This window comes from Pteropus medius, unplaced genomic scaffold, assembly GCF_902729225.1.
Source record: "Pteropus medius unplaced genomic scaffold, Ma_sr-lr_union100, whole genome shotgun sequence".
NCBI classification, from domain to species: domain Eukaryota; kingdom Metazoa; phylum Chordata; class Mammalia; order Chiroptera; family Pteropodidae; genus Pteropus; species Pteropus medius.
Window position 1 is genome coordinate 389,922 of NW_024344370.1, and position 22,484 is coordinate 412,405.

Below are 22,484 nucleotides of genomic sequence, written 5' to 3' on the forward strand. Positions count from 1 at the left end.
CAAAGATATATACCTGAGTTTCCTTCTAAGAGGCTTATAGTTTATAACTTATATTTAAGTAATTGTATTTCAAGATATATATTTTAAAACATACATAATAGCCATTTATGATCATGATCGTCTGTCAAGTTTCATATGTTTGTTTCATTTTATTTATGGGAAACATTTAAGAAGTATTTTCTTGCCACTCTTACACTATATTTTGCTAGTCAGCTTTGTTCTCAGAGACATTGTTACTCTGAAATCCAGCATTTAGTTCATTAATAATCAGCATTTATTAATTAAATATTTGTGTAAGTTTATTATTTTTATTCAATACCTGGAAATGTATAGTTATGAGAATGGGGAGAATCCTTTGGTTACCTCAGTTTATTTCATGTAGAAGGCACCTTTTTACTTTGTCACTGTCCACCTTTTGATCTTGATCTATTGCTCGGTCCGTGGCTATGCCATTTCCACTGCAGAAAATAATAGTAATGTTATTAATGGCACATTGCTTTTTGAGTGCTTTTTATGTGAGCGTGTGTTCGAAATGCTTTACATAGATTATCTAATTTAATCTTCATAATGACCCTATGAGGTGAGTATTATTAATATCCCTCCTTTACAGTTGAGGAAAGTAGTAATTTATTCAATGTCACACTGCTAGTAAATGATAGAGACATCATCTGAACCATGGCAGAATGGCACCAAGGCCACAGTTCTTACCATGAAGGTACTCATGACTCATGTACTTGAATTGACTTCTTTTACGTCCTGAAAATTTACTACACGCATTGTTGGGGATTCACTCTCTGTGTTTTAATCACTGGCAGTTCATTCCTATAGTGATAGAAAGGTCATAGGTGTCACTAGTGTTCTCTATGCCTTACTTCGAATTTTATTTTACTTTATATCATTCTGTACCAGTGAAATTTGCTGTCTCTTTCCAGAAGTGGAAGTGCTTTTGTAAAAGAGAAAACAACATTTAAAAAATAAATATAGGTAGTTATCACATTTTTATGTTGCTGTAATTCAGACTGATATCTAAGGAAATCAGAGAAATTACTTTGGTTTCTTAAATAGTAAGGTACCTGATGTATTAAATCAGATCAGGAAATGAAAATCAAAGAAACATTTTATATTCAAAAGAAGAGAGATAAACAGAAAAAACTGCCTATTGATTGTGTTAAACAGATATTTCACCTAAATCAGACATTCTCGTTTTCTCTAGATCTCTCATATTTACATTGCAATATGTCTTACTGTAATTTTAATAGTAATATATAAAAATTATTACAAATATAATTTCTTATGGAGTATTAATAGACTGACTTGCTGATCATTTATTCAGTCCATATGATATGTTACAAACTGTAATAAATCCCAGAGATGTAAAAAGAATAAGCTATAACCCAGTGGTGAGTAAATAAGATAAAGCTCTCAGGTTTCCATAGAATTCTATGTCTGATTTTTATTATGTTTCCTGGATCTTTCTCTCTAAAAATTCACTGTTTCTTGTATTTTTTCTCTTTTCTCCCAGCCTGTTTTTTATATGACATAGTCCCCTTTTACCCCTATTTTCCTAAAATTTTAGTCTATTTGTGCTATTCTGCCACTTTACTCAGAGGTGTATGTAAACATGTCATACTTTCTGCTACATGGAGAACTGAACTGCTTATTTAGAAATACCAGGATGCTCCAGATTTCCCTTTTGTTTACAATGTTTATAAATGTTAGGTTCTGACATGTAACAGGTTCTGACATGTAACATTTTGAATCTGCATAAAGCCCACATTAACATCAGGAGGATCGCTCAGAGATGCCCGATTTTTCAGTTTGGCAGTGCGCTTTGGATCATCACCAGAAAACCAAACCCAAACCGAATCGTTGGCTCTCTGCATTTTGGAATCAACTAGAGTGTTAATACAGCAAACTCTTTCAGAGATGCTTTTTAAATGTTGATTGTGTCTTCATTAAGTGATTTTTGCAAAGCAAGAAAACAAGGTTTCATCGACAGAATCAGCCAGTTTTATCAGCCTCTGAAGCCCTAGTTGTCCTCGTCTTTTTGTTACCCTCACCTTCAGCACTCCCATCCTGGATCAATGCAGTTGTTTTCTTCTGTGAACCTTGCACGCGAGCTGCTGACCTCATTTGGAGAAAACCCATGTATGCGCAGATCGGTGTCCTTACAAAGTTGGAAGTTTGTCATTGATACTTGGCAACTATTCTGTGTGTCCCTGGTTAATAGACTTTCCATTTCCCACCTCAACATACGATGTGGCACTTGTATCTCATTCTCTTCTCATGCCATGTGACAGTGTCTCAGATTACTTGCTCTGAGTGGAGCCATCAGTCCTGAGAGCCTCAAGTCACCACTTGAGAATAATGCCTAATCCTACTAAAGCAAAGTCAACTCAGAATCCTGAAAATCTGTATTTTTCTGTATCCAACCTTACTGTGGACCTTAGACAAATAATTGTCACTAAGATTTTTATTTGCACAGTGAAATTAATAATACTCAGTTATAATTTGGTCATAGTTTAAGGCATTTCTATGAAAATTCTTGGGAAACAGCATGTGGATAAACCTGGATATGTCTCATTTTACCTTTTAAGAGGAAGATAGTAGGTCTTCTTATTTAGGTCTGAATGGACGAAAAAGTACATCTTATTCCCTCCCTGTTACTCTATCCCCAAAGTTACAGAAGTTAAGATTTCAAGTTCTGAAATACAGGCTAAACTAAATAAAAATTATGCCAGAAAGCTTTTAGTTCAAAAATATGTTTTATTTTTTTACATCCAAATTGAGTAGAAATTGGTTTTAATGTTCAAACAACTACTTTAGTTCTATGAAATAACAGGGCTCACCATGTGTTGAGGCCTAATCTGGTCTGATCCTGTCATATAGTAGACATGTCTTGATATCTTTGGGATTACTGTCTGTCTTATGAGCAAGTCTTTCGCAACCCCAAACGTGTTTCTCTTCCGAACCCTGAAAAGAACTCAAAGCATTGACTATAAAACTGGAAATACAGAGAATTAAAGGCTTGTAAGTTTTTTGTTTCTAGGAGCTATTCTTAATTATTCTCATGTTTCCAACACTAGTTTTCTTGTGTTTCCAACACTAGTTTCTACCTTATAAATTTGTATTTACATTGCTCATTTCTTTTTTAGCAAGAAAGATTTTAGCAATATAGAATTTTGACAAGCCGTGGGTATGAAAATAAAAATGCTACTTAATGCTTCAATGCAAATTTTTATTTAACACTTATTTTGTGTATACATTGAGTAAAGGACAGCTAACCAAGTTACCTTGTAGTGTTAATATTTAAACATCTCTCTATACCTCAAGGAGATTTCATAAACCTTATCTCACTTGGTTCTCTTTGTCACTTGGTTCTCTTATCATCCTGGTGAGCCAGCTATGATTTCGATACCTGTCTTACAGATAGGAAAATTAAACTGTGCACATGTGCTCCACATGGAATAATTTATATGCACTTTTATTTGTTTTATAATGTTTACATGAAATTTTTTTTTTAACTAAAAGACTGGCAAAAAAAGATTTGAAACCACTCATCTACAGCATGTTATATATAAATACTTAAATTCTCTTCAGTTGTATTGTTTCTATTTTCAATGGGAAGTAATTTAAATTGATTGAAAACACAGTTTTCTTAAATGCAGTTCAGTTCTAAACTATTCTTTAGAGTTTAAAAATGGTGTTTGAAATATGCTTTTATTACTCATTTTAATTGCTTTGATTCAAGTAAAATTAAAAATGTATTCATCTTAGCTTAAAAACTTCTAAAATAGATTTTAGCTTAGGGACCTATAGAGTTCTCCCTGTTTTTAAAAGTCGTATAATGAATATTATATTGCAAAAATATTATGTTTTTGTAATGGCAGGAGAGATTTGCCATGGTTTTACAGTTTAAATCATAGAAACTAATTGCTTGAAGGTAATATAATAATATAACATTAAGAATGGGTAATATTTTACAAATTGAAACTAATTGTAAAATCAAAAATGAATTAGTAAATACTGTACACATTTGGTTATATTTAGGCATACATACTTTGCATTAAAGTATGTGTAATAAAACATCATTTCACTTATTTAGTAACAGCTATTAAATGACTGTTCTATTTTGAATTGATGCTAGAGTTTTCTGTGTTAATATAGTTAGTAATAGCACAATTTGTTGGGGACCGGGAATTGGCTGGTAGTTGATTCCAGGTGGGAGAATGCTAATGCAAAATATAACTACTTATTTTATTAAGGAAGATTAATTCAGTTTCTCTTTTTTGAGTAGGAAGTCTTGTTTGTAAGCAATAAGATACATCAAATCTAGATTAATTAATAAGTTTGAGAACTTTCTTTTAGTGCACCATCTTGCGTTGACATTTTGAACTTCTCTCACATGTGAATAAACATGGGAGAGGATCAGTAGTCTACAAAAACTGACAAAACTACAAAACTAATTAGCTGATTTACATCTTGAACACTATTGAATGTTCTAGTAAAAACGCGATAGATATAGAATTGTTATTTTAAAAATTCACTGATATTTACTTAGTATGGTGTTAATATAGTATATAAATTAATCAAAATATTACTACCTCTATAGGTGCTATTTTTTTTTAAGGGAAAGATAAAATTATTTTTATAAGAACATAATGTGTACTTCTAATTTTTCAGTATGATAGCAAAAAAAAATTTCCCCCAAATGTTTTCTAGGGTACCTGATTTTCTTCTTTAAACAGTTGCAGTAGCAGGATATTCCAGAAATCAGCCTTATGCATTAGAGTATGGGACGAAAGGTAACTTTTCAACCAAAGGATGCAAGAAAGACAAGAGGTGTCTATATAAAGTATCGAGACACACTTTTATCATGAGGAATGTAGGTTTATTATTTAAAATAATGTATCAGTTGGCAAGTCCATGTGATTTTGAGATTTAGGGGTTTCAGTATAAATCTGGAGTAGGATGAAACAGAAACACAGAGGAAAACATTATAGAAAGCATTGAAATGTTGCTCATTTGTTACCCAAGATAAAGAATAGGAGGTTTTGGTAAAATTGGTAAAAATTATTTGAGACAAAGTCAGGGCAGCACATGAATACCTACAATTGAGGACAAAATGTGTTGATAGAGCTGTATAAGAATAATTATCATATTTTTCCTTATTTAAAATTTTTCCTATATTAAAATTTCAAAAAAATTACCCTTCTGATCTAGTGTAGCGGTTTTTTGTTTTTTGTTTGTTGTTGTTTAAGGCAACAATTTTGTATAAAAACGTAGTTTCTCATGTTACAGTCCCTGGGATTTGTATGTGAACACACACATGCAAACATACATACATAGTTGATGATCACAAAGTAAGTGTAATTCATTGTCCAAAGTTCAAATGAAAAAATAAAAACCATTCATTACTCATACACCCTAAATGAGGCTTATCCTATTATTCAGCTTTGGGATTAATGGGTTTTAATCATAAAAAGCATATGATTACTTGACAAGAATATTAAAAACAAAGTACCCTCTTTCTCTGTTTACTTCTTCAATGAACTTTAGGTAACTGGTACATGAATTAGTTCCCAGGACCTTTTATGATTTCAAAGGTTCATCTTCTCCCTGGATTCTTGTTTGTATACAGTTTCGCTATACTCAAACACCAGTGTTAGTGTTTGACACTGTAGTAAATGTGCTGTAAATGATTACTATTATTGTTTCAAACCATGCCTCACTCCCAGTAAGTTAACAAAAGGACCCGATGTCAGTAGGGGAAATTGAGGGTGAAACATATATGCACATAGAGACACACAGAAAAATAGAAAAATACATTAAACATTCAAGTAAAAGAGATAGTAGTAGAAATTGCACAGTCTGCTCTAAGTATATCCAAATATATATAGCAGTATGTATCACTTGAGTCTGGATGAAGAATTTTCTTCAATTAATTTCCTCCCATAGGTAGCTTTCCTAATGTTTCTGAAATGGAATCAAACTACACTTTTAAGGTTTACAAAGGAAATATATCAAATTTTTTTTTTTTAATTCTCTTAAGGGAACATCACCCAGAAACCTTTGTGATTGGTCATGCTTTATGTCCACAAAGTTCCCGCTGTATAAGCTCATTCCGAACCAAAAGGATGTTCTGAATGGGATCATACTTCCCCACTGGTTAAACAGTAGACCAAGTGGTCCTCTGAAATGAGTGAGCATAGAAGCAGTGGCACTAACAAATGCCTTTTCTCTGCTGTGCAGCGGTACTATGGATTTCATCATGTTAGGCTTCATCAGCTACCTAATGCAATGTAACTCGGGAGATAAGATAAATCAAACAGATGACACTATATTAGATTTGAAAGATGAGAACTCTTCCAAAGCAATTGCAGAGTGTATATTTCAGTGCTGCTGACTTCAGGAGGTTATTGAAGTTAAAAGTCTTTGCAACAAAACCAATCTTTCAAGAGCTGGGTAGCAAGTAAGCAGAGTCATGCTTATTTCCTCCAAAGAAAATTACTTGGGAAAAGGTGGAATTTTTCCTTTGTATATTTATTTTACACAACTTTGGAGTTTAACCTCCTTTTTTAGTATATCGCCAGCTTAGGTATCTGCTGTGTGTGTGTGTGTGTGTGTGTGTGTGTGTGTGTGTGTGTGTGTGTATAAAATATGCAAATTTATATTAAGAGGGAGAGTTGGATTTTTCAATTTAAGTATATTTTTATCTGTTGCTAAATCATTCCTAGTGCAGGTGTTAGAATTAACAAATAGATTTCTTAAACATATTTATGACTTTATATTAGTAAATGGTTATTACTCATTGCGACCTAAATTTAGAAATTTTTATTAAAGTGATGATTGCTTTCTTTTTAACATTCTGAAACTTTGCATTTTCCATTTATTAATTGCAGTGTCATAAACTGAGTTTAGAATTGGGAGATGGAAAAAATGTCAATTGATTTCTTATTCTTTCGTAGCCTACTGTGTGTGAACGAGAGCTGTGTGTATTTGCTTTTCAAACCCTGGGAGTAATGAACGAAGCTGCTGATGAAATAGCAACCGGAGCTCAGGTAGTATAAGACGCGATACTAGTTATTCCATATTTTGATTTGGAAAATTTATTCTGATCCACTAGTTATCTTCACTCTGCTACTTTGGGCAAATTTTAGATAGTTTATTGTTAAAGCAAACCAGCATTTGATGTTTTTTAGATATAAATTTTGCTATCTTTATCTAATGTGTGTTTTGTCATTTTTTGCAATTGCCAAGGAGAGAAATTAAACCAACTTTCTATTATATGGAAAACAATTGTGATTCTTTGTTATATGGTGAAGTTGAGCCATCGAAACCCTGTCATTGTGTAAAAGTTATTTGTAAAGTTATAGTGCCATAAAACGTAACCTAATTTATTCTTAAAACTTAGATGAAAAGATAATGGGCAGAACATGTAATAAAAAGACAACATTCAATTTTACAGTTGCAGTGTTTATGACATAGGAAGAAAAATATAAAAACAAATGAAAAAACAATTTGGAGGCAGAAAAGCATTTTATGTCAATTCTACGAGAGCCAGGACTTATCTCTCTTTTTCATTGTCTTGCCATAGAGTATAGACCAATGTTAGCACATTGTTTATAACAAAGAGATATCAAGATGTTTGTAATTAGAAGCAACACATAGTAGTTACTTTAAATAATGGTCAAGTTTGGTCAAATTTGATCTAAAGCTACAAATGACAGATTTGAGAAGTTAATAGCAGTCCTGAATCTTTCCTAATTAAGTACTGTGAGAGGGAGAAACAATGGCAAAGTACTTGATAAAACTGGAAGGAGAGTGACTATCTTGTGTATATATTTCAAGGTGGTAGATCTACTAGTATCCATGTGTAGGTCTGCGTTGGAATCTCCTAGAAAAGTTGTCATTTTCGAGCCATATCCTTCTGTGGTCGATCCCAACGATCCTCAGATGCTGGCCTTCAACCCCAGGGTAAGTAGTTATCCTGGCATACCAATCACAAGTTTCCTATAACAATAATTAAGATTTTGATCTCATTAGCTTTCCTCTTTCTGTCTAAATCGCTATCTCATCAAGCATATCCATGACCTGTTGTGGACTCTATATCTATTTACTAAGTATCATTCTTTTTCCATAAACTTGATTTGCTTTCACCTAATACTTCCCCTATCCTTTCATCCTTTAAAAGCATTTTCAGAGCTTCACCTTCATGAAACTAGACACACTTAATCACCTCAAATTGTTACCTTTACACATCCCATCTGCTTAGAAGGTAGGTAAATAGCTATAATAATTAGTTAATAATGGTCAGTATGATTATTTTAATTTCATTATATATCTTTTGAGATTCTAATTTATGTAACCTCATTTTAAGTTTAAAGATCATGTGTCAAAGCACAAATTTCTCTTATTCAGTAGTATTTTCACTTCACTCTCCCTTGTCCTCCCTCTTTTCCCTCTCTTGTTATCTGAAGGTTAGTGATAGTTGAATTCACATTGTTGGTCAACTGGCATTCCTTGAGAAAATAATTTCATGGATATTAGGTAGAATTCTTGTGAAATAACAAAATTTTCAAATTGCGCGAGAGCTAAAATTGCCGTACTTTCTATTACTATTCATCTTGCAGTCATTTTTAGAAACAATGACTGTACAAAATATCCTTGGAAGAACTTTTTTTCCTCGTAAGTGGCACACATTTATATTATGCTTTAAAAATGAATTGCCAATTGAGTGTAGTATGTTATTAGTCTTACTCTTTGGGTGACAATCTTCCAATCAAAAGAAAAGAAAAACAAAATGAAATTGTAAGACTTAAAGTGGATTTTGTATTTTTAGAAGAATTTTATGCTTAATTTATCCATCATGGCTTAATTTTTAATGGTGAAAGCCAGAATCAGGAGCCCAATATCTTTTTTTGTATATATAGTTTTTTTCCTTGTAGGCTGAACATTATTTTATGTACTTATATTAGGACTGACATTATTTTCTTTTTTTCTTCCCTCTGACTCAGTTATAAATCCTACATCCTTGAACCATCTTATTAAAGTCTTCTTTTTTATGTATACAACACAGTTGTGGCTTTCAAATTGACCCTGATGGAAAATTCATGTACAGAAATAATATGTTTCTCTAGTAATGTGCAGACTTGCAAAGGCTTATAGTGAATACTTTTTTTCCCCCATTCAAACAGAAGAAGAACTATGATCGAGTAATGAAAGCACTGGATAGCATAACTTCTATTAGAGAAATGACACAAGTAAGTATATCATCTTATGGTCTTGGACAGTTTGGTCTTGCTTGAATAAAATCATATTTGAAAAATGTTCTGAGAGGAAAAAAATTGTCTGAAAATACTGGCCATGCAGTACTTTTCTATTGTATGGGAGTATAGTTAAAATCATAAGAAATTGATAAGTATGCTGTACCAAGATATTTTAATTAAATTACATGAACGTATTGGCATGCTCCCACTGTGACTTTTGGAGGGTAGTAGCGTAATTATAATCATAATGCTCTGTTCTCAAACTTAGGCAAGAGTTTGAGTACATGGAGATAAGTTGAGATTTCTTAAGGCCAAAGTTAAATCTGGTACCATCTTCCTGGACTGTCAATTTTAATTAATGGCAATAATTTCACAACATGATTTTAAGGTTAAATTAAAAACAAACACTTTATCAAATTTAAATTGTAGAGAAATATATTAGATATAATACAGAATCTCCAAATAACTTTGGAACACACCAGACTCCCTGAGAGTTTATATTTTGGGCCATTAGGGAGCCTTTGGTGGAAAAGTTTGATGAGCAAGGATTAGGATTTATTATGAAAGTCCAATGTATTACTGTGATATATATAGTCCAGTTCTTGGAAAAGCACATGCTATTGAATTATTGAGGCCTTTTTACTGCCAAAGATTTGAAGAGAGGTTTAAAACTCATCATTATAAATGGGAACTAATAATCGCAAATTGACAACAACACACATTATGGATTCAGTTCGTATCTGTAGGTTTCGAGGCTTGCCCTGCCCCCAGAGACCTTTGCAGGCTCATAAAGAGTATTACCCTGAGTCATTCCCTTTCTCTGGATAGAGATTAGTGGATTTTCCTCCTGTCTCAGGGCCACAAAGCTGCTGCCCTCCTCCTACCACAAGTGCCATCATCTCTACTCTATGTGAAAATGTGCTCCAAAAGTACATTCTTATATTCCTAACTTTGATTCTTGATTCCTTTGATAGTTATTTATTCGTGTAGTCAGGTATTCATCCATTCATTCATTCACAAATAGTATGTGTCAGACACTGGTAAACAAGAGAGCCTTTAATTCCAAGTTACATTATTTGCTTATCTGACATCTTTTCTGTTTGAGTTTCTGTGTCCGTACCTTTCTGTATTCTCTGGATTTTTTTAAAACAAATATGTATTATATTTGTATAAGGAAAAGAAAATAGTAAAATGCATTTCCACTTAGGGGGAAAAAAAGAACCTATTGCAATATTTCACACAAAGTTAGGTAAACATTTTTGGTTACCAAAGACGTTGGTATGGGATATTTATACTATACCCTAGACCCAGATCATTCCCGAATTTAAAAATAGCTACAAACTCTGACTCTGGGATCAGCAATCTGCCAAAAATGACTTCCTTTATTCTGGGTCATGTGTAAGCTATTTTAATAGGAGGCAATGGAAATGACTGAGTGTCAGCTTAGGGAGATAGAGGCTCACATTGTGGAACTCTCTTATCAATGATGTGGCCTGTGACCTTAGGCAAGTTGCTTAATCGCTTGATGCCTCAGTTTCCTTCACTGTCTAGATGATAAACAATAACTCTTCACCCTCTTGCAGTGTATACTTCATAAGGATGCTGTCAGGTTTTATTGCATCAATTCTTTAAATCTCTCCAAATAAATATAATATTATACTGTCCTATTTTCCAGAATGTAATGTCCTATAGATAGACATGAATTGTCACAGATTGCCCTTTGTTCTATGAGAAGGTTAATTGACTGGGTAAATTTGATTAAATACTTTTAAGAGAAGGGCTCTTCTTATGTAAATTTTGTCCGATTTTTTTCCATAAAGATCTACATCTAAGTCAGTATCTTCCGATGTGAACATTAGTAGTAACTATTACAGGTTTTGCTTTAATGTTAGTTAAAAGTTAAAAGTGCCATGGTGAAGGAGAAATAGCACCAGACAGTTGTTAAAGATGACAAGACAGATCTTATTCAGAGGACTGCAGGAGTGGAGAGAGAGGATGGCAGTATGAGGGGAGCTCCCCTCCAAATGAGACAAAGTGACTGAGATTTTTAAAGTGAGAGCAGAGAGAAGAAAAAGGGGCTCTGGAAAAGTGAAAATAGGGGCTACAGGGGTATGGAAAATTACAGAAGGGGGATAAGTGGAGAATTACTGAGAGGTTAGCAGTGTGGGTTGGTACGACATACCTTTGCTCAAGCATTGGGTTTTCTTGAGTAAGAACTCAGCAGTAGGATTGGGGTCACCTTTAGGGACATGGCTTAGTACATGGAAACCAGACTAGAGTTTGGTTGAGTCTCTTAGCAAAATATTAGGGTAAATCCTTTGTGCTACATGGGAGCTCAGAGTTCACATAATCTTGGGGAGTGAGAGCAGCAAGAAAGGGTCATTGTTGCTGTTACCATGTCACGGCCATAGATGTTCAAGATTTAGGCATACCTGTTCAATCTGATTATTATTTTGCAAAAAGAAAAAAAAAGGAAAAGGAATTTTTAAGGAAAACCAAACAGTAAAATGACCTCTTTTTCAGGCACCATATCTGGAAATCAAGAAGCAGATGGATAAACAAGACCCCCTTGCTCATCCCCTACTGCAATGGTATAAAATTTAGTTTTCCTCTTACTGAAAACAGCATCATTTTTTACTGCTGACTTTAAAGGGTGGGGGAAAAGCCTATGTTACAAGACCTGCAATGCTACAGTTCTACAAGCCTTTGAGGCCTGGTGATTTTACAATCCAGGAATCTTTAATGATTCTCACTTTAATTAAAACCCGTACATCACAGAGGGAAGAAGATGCACCACATGGATATTCAGTATATGTGACAACAGTTTGTCTATAGTTTTAGAAAAATACGATTGACTGGATTATGTGGTGGAGCAGTTTTAGGTTCATTTAATTTTCTCAGTGATGAAACTCACTTATTGAAAATCCTTCTGAAATGTTTTGTATAATTTACTTTCTTACCAAGGTCAGTATAAATTTGATGAACTCATAGTTTGATGACTGCAGATGAGGCACTGTTTCAGAGTGAGCCCGGTGAGGGATATAGCATTAGTCCAGCACGGATCCCAGAAGGAGGCTAGGCTAAGAATAGCAGAGGTGGGTTGAGAACTCACCTTGCACTACACCATTCAAATAATTTGCCCTCTACTTCCTCATTTGCAAAATGAAAACTTACAGCTACTTCCCATAGCTGTAAGTGTTTTATGTACATGTCTCTTTGAAATCACTAAAAACTCAAAGACTATGGAATTTACCATGATTATCATGCAGTAATACAGATGTGAAGATTATAAGAGGTTGGTGTGAATGAGTACTTATTCCATGCTACAACTAGGGGCTTTTTAAAAAAAGTATGTAAGGATGAGCAAAAGAGAAAGAATCTGACTTTCTCGTGATTCTGATTACTTAACTTTTGCTTAGTCAGAATTTTATAATATGCATTTTATTTAGTCTGATAAGACCATGACAAAAATTAGGTTTAGAGGTCTTCTTTCTTTGTATCTTTTCTGATCTATTATTAAAATTCTGAAGAATTCAGTAAAATAACACAGTTTTAATTTTAACTTTGAAAATTCTGACATTGTTATGTTCAGAGTGAAGATACAAATCTCAAATATCTAATCTCTTTTTTCCCTGAAGTCAGCCTGATTGTTAACTTTTAATTACTTGTGATTATTTCCTTCAGCTTGTCAGTCACTCTTCTTCTAAGGGGGAAAAAAAAATCTACCGAAACGTTGTATAATTTTCCCTGCTGATTATTTTATGTACATAAAACAATTAGTTTTTTCAGATACCTGAATTTAATTTTGTCATCTTTGGTGTCTTGTTGTATAACAAGTATGTTGAATAACAGTTTATATATAAATCGTGTATATATCAACCCAAAGAGATTCTCAGTTATTTAAAGAAAAAGATCTTCATTAAAAACTCATTTTTGGAGTCTACGGCTATGCCACCCTGAATGAGCCCGATCCCGTCTGATCTCAGAAGCTAAGCAGGGTCGAGCCTGGTTAGTGCTTGGATGGGAAACCACCTAGGAGGACCATGTGCTGTAGGCGTAAAAATTAAAAAAATAAGGGATTGTAAGCTGACGAGGTCCTTGCAACCTGTGAGGTCAACCAAGGGTTGCCTCACTAAAAAAACACTCATTTTTAATTAGGCAGTGTAGGGAGGGGCAAAGGAAACAGATATATGAATCAACTTCTAATCTGTGTAATATTTAGATAATATAAATATTAATATTGAAACTATTCAGAGATATTCATTTTGCTGATACTTGAGATTGTGATCATTGTTACATCTTAAGTTTTAAGCTTCTACTTCTCTGCCTTTTTAGAGTAAAATGTTATTTTGTTACATAAACTCTTTAAATTGTTTCAGGAAACAAAGCAAAATGATGTAATTAAATTAAATTATCACTCAGTGTATGTCACAGCAAAAATAGATTTAATTACTTATCAACTAAGGAGAAAAAACTTTAAATATATTTGACAATTGTTTGTGACCGATGGATTATTTTAATTGATTTCAGGGTTATTTCAAGTAATAGATCACATATTGTGAAACTGCCAGTTAACAGGGTAAGTCATTTTTTCATATGTACATACAGAAATGGGAGGAGTACTTATTGGTTGGGAGAACTGACCCCTGTGATTTTTAGGCCTCCTCTCCAGAATATTAAAGTAGACTCAGGTTAAGCCTCATTCTTCAGTTTAAAATTACCTTATGTGCACAAGCTCCAAGCTTTTCTGAGATATCAAATTTAGATTCAGGCTGTTGCCCTAACCTTTTAAGTAAATACGAGTCAATATGAGATAGTTATACCGTGAGCGATGAAAAGAATATTCTCTAGAGATTGACCAGAAAAGGGTCATGTGCTTTTTATCCTTTTCAGTTTCATGTTGGCATAGCTCAGCTTTTCTGTATCAGAGAAGATAATGTCTCCAGTATCTTACTCATCAGCCCTAATACTCTAAAAAATAATGAAAAAGCTAATGGACTGATTTCAGTTCTGATCATCACCTAAGAGCTGTATCTAAAATCTCAGCTCTCCCATCTGTGAGTCTCTAATCTGCGAGATTCCTATATATTGTGTTCCTATATAAGTATATTCCTAGCTAAAAGGGCAGCAATTAGAAAATTTTGTCAAGCAACTAATCCAAAAGGTTCTGTTTTAATTTCTTACTATGAACAAGGGGGAAAACAATATTTGAATATAGGCAATTTCTAATTTTATAAATATATGCAAATAAAGCATGATGATGATAATTTTTACAGTTTAAAAATCTTGAATTAACTTTTCTGCTTAGCAAACTCAGAACATTTCCCCAGTTGAATGGTTAGTGTATACTTAGAGAATTCGATAATAAAATTCTTAAAAATACATATAATTAGGAAGGCAGATCTGCTTGAATGTGATTACATAGTGTATTCTAAAGCCAAATAGAAATGACTTTGAATTGGCTGTCTCCTATTTCTTTTCTATTAGCCTAAATAACTATCCATATGATTTATCATTTATTCGGTGGTGTTTTTATTTTTAAATGGATAGTCCTGTTAATGGATCAGCCTTGTTGCCTATGGTTTGAAACTAGATAATTCTTAAACCAGTAACATTTGAAATTGTCAGCAGCCTGATCATATATTAAATTTAACATGTTTTCATTTGTCATTACTTCCAATGGCAGCAATTGAAGTTTATGCATACTCCGCATCAGTTCCTTCTTCTCAGCAGTCCACCAGCCAAAGAATCCAATTTTAGAGCTGCTAAAAAACTCTTCGGAAGCACCTTTGCATTTCAGTGAGTATTGCTTAATGTTGGGGGGAGGGGATGTCTCTCCACCGCAGTGTTCTGAAATGTGTGAGTAGGAAAATGTTCCCTTTTAATAATTGGCTCTTAACACTGAATAGTCAACTACAGGATACTTGACTTGGAATATCAGAACTTTCAGAAGGCACCAGGACTTACTATATCGTGACTACTTTAAAAGATCATTGATTTTTTTTGGTTCTGCTTTTTCCTTCTCCTCCTCTGTTTTAGTGGCTCACACATTGAAAACTGGCACTCCATCCTGAGGAATGGTCTGGTTGTTGCTTCTAATACAAGACTGCAGGTACATTTTCTGAATACTTTAACAAGCCCTCATTATTCTTCAGTATTAGAGTTCGATAAGCAACCTGATATATTTTTTTCTTGCAAAAGAGGAAGCATTTGCGTTTTTAAAAATTACATGGAGTTTTTCATAGGCATAAGTAATTTTCACAAAGTAAGTGAAGCAGAATTGACCTATACACAATGAAGGAATGAAAAGAAAAAGTTGAGTTTCCAATGAGAAAGCAAAAATCATTTTGAACTTAAGTGAAAAAAAGTTTCATTCAAAAAGCAAAACCCTACAAGCAATCTGTCTTTTAATTAAACACTTTTCCTTTTTTTTCTTTTCTTTTTTTGAGCACTGTCTCATTGTGAATACTAAGAGAACAAAAGGTAGGGCTAAGAATAAGAAAATCAGAGACTGGACACCAAAGGGTCATCTGATACCTGCTTTTCAGCCTCTGGGGCAGCACTTGGGGTTAGCAGGAGATCGTAGGATCGTCCTCATCTTTATTCATGCCCTTCATATCCAACATTCTCCCTATTCTCATACAGCTAATTTTCATCTGATGATGTAAGGAGATCAGGAAATGAGATCCTCAACTCATTTACCTGTGCTAGATCTCACACTCTGATGATAGTTGAGATGACACACTTAAATGTAATATCCGTAAATTTAATTCATACTAAATAAGGTAAGAGACTTACCTTATTTAATTAAAAGAGAAGCTTTTAATTGTTCTTAGTTTCTCAGACCAGTTGAAGAGTTTCAGTTAATGAAACTCTAACTTGAAAAGTTTAGAGGGTAAGAGTGGAATGACAATGTTGTATAATGAAAACCCAAACAGGATACTTTGTTGATATACTAGCATGTGAATCCTAATCAAAATTCTGTCACGTATGTTTCAGCTCAGTATGTTTTCAGAATTTTATACTCATTAACATAAAAGCCTACTCTAGCACTTTATAATAAGTGACTCTTTGTCATTGGTAGGGTGGAAAGGATTTTTTTCTCTGGCTATCATTTTTCATTTATCAAGTTACTCTGAACATTAAGGACAAGGATATCAGTACTACTATTTTCAAATTTGACCTTGCAATAAAAGCTTTATCATTTTCTAAGAGTTAATGCTCCACTCGGAGATAGATTGTCTCCTTTTGTAAAATATTAAGATTCGAAACCATTGACTGACTGCTTCCTCTGCTACCTCTCCCCGTTTTAGCTCCACGGTGCAATGTATGGAAGTGGGATCTATCTTAGTCCAATGTCAAGCATATCATTTGGTTACTCAGGTAAGTCTATATTTCATTCCTAACCTCAAATTTATTAGGTTTTTATTTTTTCGTTGTTATATATGCCAGGCACATTTTTCTATCAAGTGACTGAGGCTTTTTTGATATATTTGTATTAAATTTATTTGATAAATGTCAGAAGCAAAACAAAGCTCACATATCAAGATGAATTTATAATAATTCCCCTTTTGTATAAGAATGTATATATGTTTTGTCAATTTCAAAATTAATTTAATTTTGTTCCAGTAGTTTCTATGTTTATTCTATCCACAAGTAAATACCAAGAATGTAGTGTGTGCAAAAAGCATTATGTAGAGCACTGAAAAGTATTCATCCATATTAAACTACTACTGTTGAGTATAATTCTATATCATGCCAACTTCTTGTCTTTGGATTATGTGTCCCATAAAGAAGTTTTGAACGGTATGGAAAATTAGGGTAAGAAAAACACCCTTAAAATAATCCTACTTATTGGCAACTTCTTGTTAATATTTTGATGAGATTGTATAAAAAATATCACTTTAGGATAGATTGAAAGTGTGTGCTGAGGAGGAGCCTGATAAATTTAAAATATAGAAAGAATGATCGCCAAATTGTTAGCAATTATTACCCTCAGATGGTGGAATTTGGGATAATTTTTTCTTTGCATTTTTTAATTTTTTTGGAATATTTTACAATGATCAGTGGTAGAATTTTTAGAAGAATATTTTTTTCTGTTTATATATTAAGTAAATTATAGTCATTGTAAAGAAATTGAAACTATACAAAATGTATAAAGTGTATGAAATTTTTTCTTCCTTTTCTGCAACCTCAGAGTTCAGTGTGCTTTCCTTTAGACTTTTAAATGATTTTATATTCATATACCAATGTGAAGTTGGTTGTGTGTGTGTGTGTGTGTGTGTGTGTGTGAGAGAGAGAGAAGAGAGAGAGAGAGAAGAGAGAGAGACATGTATGATTACATTAAACAACTTTCAGATGTTGTTCATGGTGCCTGCATGGTAAGTCTTAAGATCCCCATATGATAGAACAAGATACCTAGAGAGGTCTAATAACTAGGTGAACACTGATCAGGCCTACTTGTCTAATTCCCTTGCCCAAGTTCATGCTCTTTCAATTATAGCAAGTTGTTTCTCAGTGATTCACTCTGATGTTTTCCATATCACATGTTCTAAGAGCATTGGGTATACCCTATATGCCTTTTCTGAGCCAGTCTCAGAAGATACATGGCATCACTTCCTGAATACAGTATTGGTCAAAGCAATCATAAGCCCTTTCGTATTCAAGGTTCAGGAATTAGACTCCATCTCCTGATGAAAGAGTGCAAAGCCACAATGTAGGAAAGCATATGGATTGAGATATATTGTTTCAGTGATCTTTGAAAGTACAATATGCCAAAATAACACTACAAAAATAAATACTAGGATGAATAAGATAGTGTAAGAAATAGAATAAAATAGTTCAACAGAGAAAACAAAGTCAGCATAAATCAGACTCTAAATCTTATTAAAACAGAACATGTACACACACCAATATATATATTGGTGTGTGCTGATATATATCTATATCTATATATCTATATCTATATCTATAAATAGATATAGATATATATAGTTATAGATATTTAAATATATTTATTTAATATATATTTTATATATATATAAAACCAGTTTAAATAAATAAATATATTCTCAGCATAGATAAGGAAAATGCAACAAATCTTCAAATACTATGATTTTCTGTTGCTTCTACTGTTGTATAAACTCGTTAGATGGGTTCATGGAAAGGATTGTGGGGGATACAAATGTATGTAAAATTTATCTGTGTTAATGTTCATTTTTCTAGGGAGAGGGTGTAAGAACCATTGCAGTAAATGAAGTAGCTTCATAGTTGGTTTTGAGGGCTGCAAGTCTTGGAGGTGGAGAACAGAACAGTCTCTCTTGGAACGGGTTATACATCCACACCATTTGCAGTTTGGTCCATATGCTTTGTCCATTCTTCTAAGTTTTCTATTGAAGCAGCAACAACAACAAAAAATGAACATGCTTCTTCATTTCAGAACAATAAATGAGTGTTCTCAAATAAACTATAGGTACAAATCTACCAACCCTAAAATAGATAGGAATTTTAGTTCTGCTTTGTCTAAAATATTTCACAGTAAAAAAATCATGGCATTAATAGAGTATCACAGACAAAAGCACTAATATAACTTAGTTAGAAGAAGTAGTAAATTCTGTATGGAATTGATCATGTATCAACAATTCATAAAGATAAGTTGTAATATACATTTTTTTTATATTGTTCATATTTCCCACCCCTTATCTTCTCCTTTTACTAACCAGATGGTAAGAATGAAAGGGTCTAAAAGCCTGTCAAAACCAAGTTTTAAGATTTTCTTATTATATCAATTTTATGCAAGAGAATTTCCTATCCCTGTTTTAGTGCAAAGGAAAACAAACTGGATTTTCCACTTTTAACTCCATCAGGGCTTCTGAAACCCACAGACTTTCCACCCCAGGTATCGAGGGCCCAGCCAGCAGCTGCTCCTTCGAGAGCCCATTGTGACCATGAGTGGCCGGATGCAATCAAACCTTTGCCTAAAGTGGAATTTTGCAGTGTAGATAGATTGTATTTTGAACTGCATCATACAGCTTTGTTCCTAAATTATTGTTTTGCTGATGTTTTCAGGGATGAACAAGAAGCAGAAAGTGTCAGCCAAGGATGAACCAGCTTCAAGCAGTAAAAGCAGCAGTGCATCACAGGTGGTGTAGCAACTTGCGTGACTGCATATAAGTGAGCTCAAGCTCCATTAGCCAGCAAGATTTCAATAAATGCTTGGGCTTTCGAAGTCTGTAGAATTATTTTAAGTGATCCTTACTCATAAAGGAATAATACCCTAAAATGTAATAACCTAAATGCCTTTGTTCAATAAATATTCAATAAGTATTTATTGAGCTCCTACTAGAATGCTAGAGACTCTCTTAGACATTGGGCTACAATGATAATCAAAAATACACAAATCCCCTTGGAGCCTACATTCTACTGAGTGGATATAAATAAACTAAATATGTATTTAGATAGATAGAATGCTAGATAGTGGTAAAATATTATAGAGAAAAAATCAGGGGAAAGGGATGTTAAATGCTGTGGGACGGAAAATAGAACTAGAATGAACGTTAAGTGGGATGGTCGGGAAAGGATGCTCTGAGAAGGTTCTATTTGAATAAAGACCTATAGGGGGTGAGTGCACATGGCATTTGGCTCTGTGTGAGAAAGAACATTCCAGGCAGAGTAGAGTAAGCACAAATTCCTTGTTTCAGGAAAAAAACAAACAAACATTCTGGACAAATTTAAAATCTATCTGATGAATAATGTGGCTTTATTTTAAAAAAAAAAAAAAAGAATATAGCTAATCTAATATCTAAACACAAAAACAAAACCTTAGGTTTTTCACACGAGGTGTTTCTGATACCTCTGTGGCTTAATGATGTTATAAAAATGGGTTGGTTTTATGTAGTTAGATGATCTGGAATAACTGAGTTTAATGTTTTGAAAACATCACGCAACTTTAATTTTGTTTCTCTTGAAATAAAGATTCCAGGCTTCCAGTAAAAATAAATTTGAGTTCTAATTCCATATTGTGGGGCGATTGAACTTTAATTTAGCGGTTTTTAGTTCACTTATTTTAAGAGTGATTTAATAATGATTATGTACAGAAATTAACAGATACAGCTTGCCATAAGAGAGTTCAGTGATATTGCTGCTGCTAGTCTTGATAGGCCTTTTTAGTGACTTATTTTTTAACGATGATCAATTAAATAACTGCCCCATTTTCACTCTAATTTTTAAATTCTTTTGGAATTTAGTCACAGAAAAAAGGACAGCAATCCCAATTCCTACAAAGCCGTAACTTAAAATGCATTGCCTTATGTGAAGGTAGGTTGACAATTTTGCAAACCTCATGCCACTAATTCTCTATCTTATCTGTATTTAAGAATTTGAATATGTTTACGGAATGCTTAGACTGGTGAAAGCTTTATTCCTATGACCTTTTCTAAGGGCACAAATGGAAAAACGAGTACAATAGAGATCATAAAGGTTAAACCTGAAGAGCAGAGTTGGCAAGAATTCAGACAATGCTATATTTTATTTTTGGCAGATATTTCAGAATGGTAATTATATCTTTCTGATCAAGTATTGCTTATCTGTTTTGTTAATATGACACCTTCCTCTTAATGCTTTTGAATGTATAATATTATGAAAAATTTTAAAGATGAACCACTGAGAAGATAACCCAATAGACCTTTCTGTTCCTATACTGAAGTTATTCTTCTATTCTGAACTTGGGACAGAAAAATTAATAGGCAGTTTGCCAGGTCATATAGTTTTCTTTGTTCTTGCTTTAAAATCTGACTTTGGCTAAAAATTTATTCTTATGTTGGGAGTTTTGGTAGCTACCGTAACTGTCTTGTAAGTTTTTGACACTTGATAGTTATATAGGACACTAGTAGCTTTCTACATAGTTCTCAAGTCAGGCTATTTGTTTTTGATAAAACACAAGAGATTTCCATATTATACTAATTCTGTTGGAAACACAAAGTTTTTACATGGCAACTCATTTTTATTTACATTTATTGATAGCTAATGAAGTTAAACATTTTTCAAATGTTAATTTGTACATGTACTTTTGCTTTTAGATTTCTAAGAGAAGGGATATAGTAACTTAGAATAAAATAGTTTTTTAATTATGTCTTCCTCTTAACAGTGATCACCTCACCTGACCTGCACAAACATGGAGAGATATGGGTCGTCCCAAATACTGATCATGTCTGCACTCGATTCTTTTTTGTGTAAGTATTAAGACTCAAATTTCTATGTTACTGTCATTTTCACAAATGAGATGATAGTGACTATGTTATTATTTGGTCACTTTAGCTGGTCTTATATAACAGACACATAATTTCTCATCAACTTAATATTTTTGTTTTATTTTAATAAGCTGTAAAAACTAGTGATGTTTAAATGCTGTTAACTTAGAAGAACTGAAGAAAAAGTGTCTCTAACCATTTTTCCATGTGTGTATATATATATATGATTATATCTCTTTCTATAGATACATACGCACATACATGTTGATATGTATTCTTTTTTTATTTTTGTATATTTAAAAATGTTAGAACTGGGAATGAAGAACACAATAATGAGAAGGAAGGTCTTGTCCCTATAAAAAGTCGATTTACATTCCTTATAGTATAAGCTGGCAATATAGAGCGTATTGATGTAGACTCTTTTGATGCAGCTGTATCATAGAGCTGCATTAAAATATAAAAACATTATATTTCATCTCTAAATAAATAGAGCTTGATAGACCTGTCTGATTTTCACCCACCCTTGCTTGACTCCCAACCCTTTTCCCATGCCTATTCCTTCCTCATCCACGGCCCTGTCAAAGAAAGGACCACAGGAAGGAGCTGAGTACATCTGTTTTGTACTTTTATGTAGTTTCCTAAAAAGAAGCTGGAAAATTGCACTGGCTTGTGTTTTATTAGCCATATCAAAATGAGTGCATCAAGATTGCTTCAATATGTGGTGTAGCCAGAGCACCCTGTGCCTATCACATTTGATCTGTTAGCTTATTGACAGACTTTCACAATAAAATTTTATGAACTGCCTGTTTTCTTTTTTTTGTGGTACGAAAAGTATGAATTTCTTATGATACAGATTTATGTATTATGTATCTTATGTATAGATACGTATTAATATATATATAAATTACATATTATGAGATTATACATATCTATAGATTTCTTTCTTAATGGCGAGGCAACAATGAGT

At 33.2% G+C, this 22,484-nt stretch overlaps 1 protein-coding gene and 1 pseudogene across 3 annotated transcripts in view; both read left to right on the forward strand.

The window, feature by feature from the left end:
• The window catches only part of PARP8 (poly(ADP-ribose) polymerase family member 8), a 160,113-nt gene that overhangs the window by 124,285 nt on the left and 13,344 nt on the right, over nucleotides 1-22,484 (forward strand). For all 3 annotated transcript variants that reach the window (XM_039869914.1, XM_039869912.1, XM_039869913.1), the window contains exons 16-26: nucleotides 6,969-7,061; nucleotides 7,852-7,977; nucleotides 9,198-9,263; nucleotides 11,793-11,860; nucleotides 13,800-13,848; nucleotides 14,956-15,068; nucleotides 15,309-15,381; nucleotides 16,583-16,652; nucleotides 19,338-19,411; nucleotides 20,516-20,585; nucleotides 21,415-21,499. In XM_039869914.1, coding sequence (XP_039725848.1) covers nucleotides 6,969-7,061; nucleotides 7,852-7,977; nucleotides 9,198-9,263; nucleotides 11,793-11,860; nucleotides 13,800-13,848; nucleotides 14,956-15,068; nucleotides 15,309-15,381; nucleotides 16,583-16,652; nucleotides 19,338-19,411; nucleotides 20,516-20,585; nucleotides 21,415-21,499 — 887 coding nt within the window. The remainder of the gene's footprint in view (nucleotides 1-6,968; nucleotides 7,062-7,851; nucleotides 7,978-9,197; nucleotides 9,264-11,792; nucleotides 11,861-13,799; nucleotides 13,849-14,955; nucleotides 15,069-15,308; nucleotides 15,382-16,582; nucleotides 16,653-19,337; nucleotides 19,412-20,515; nucleotides 20,586-21,414; nucleotides 21,500-22,484) is intronic.
• LOC120608348 (uncharacterized) lies at nucleotides 13,208-13,326 on the forward strand (annotated as a pseudogene).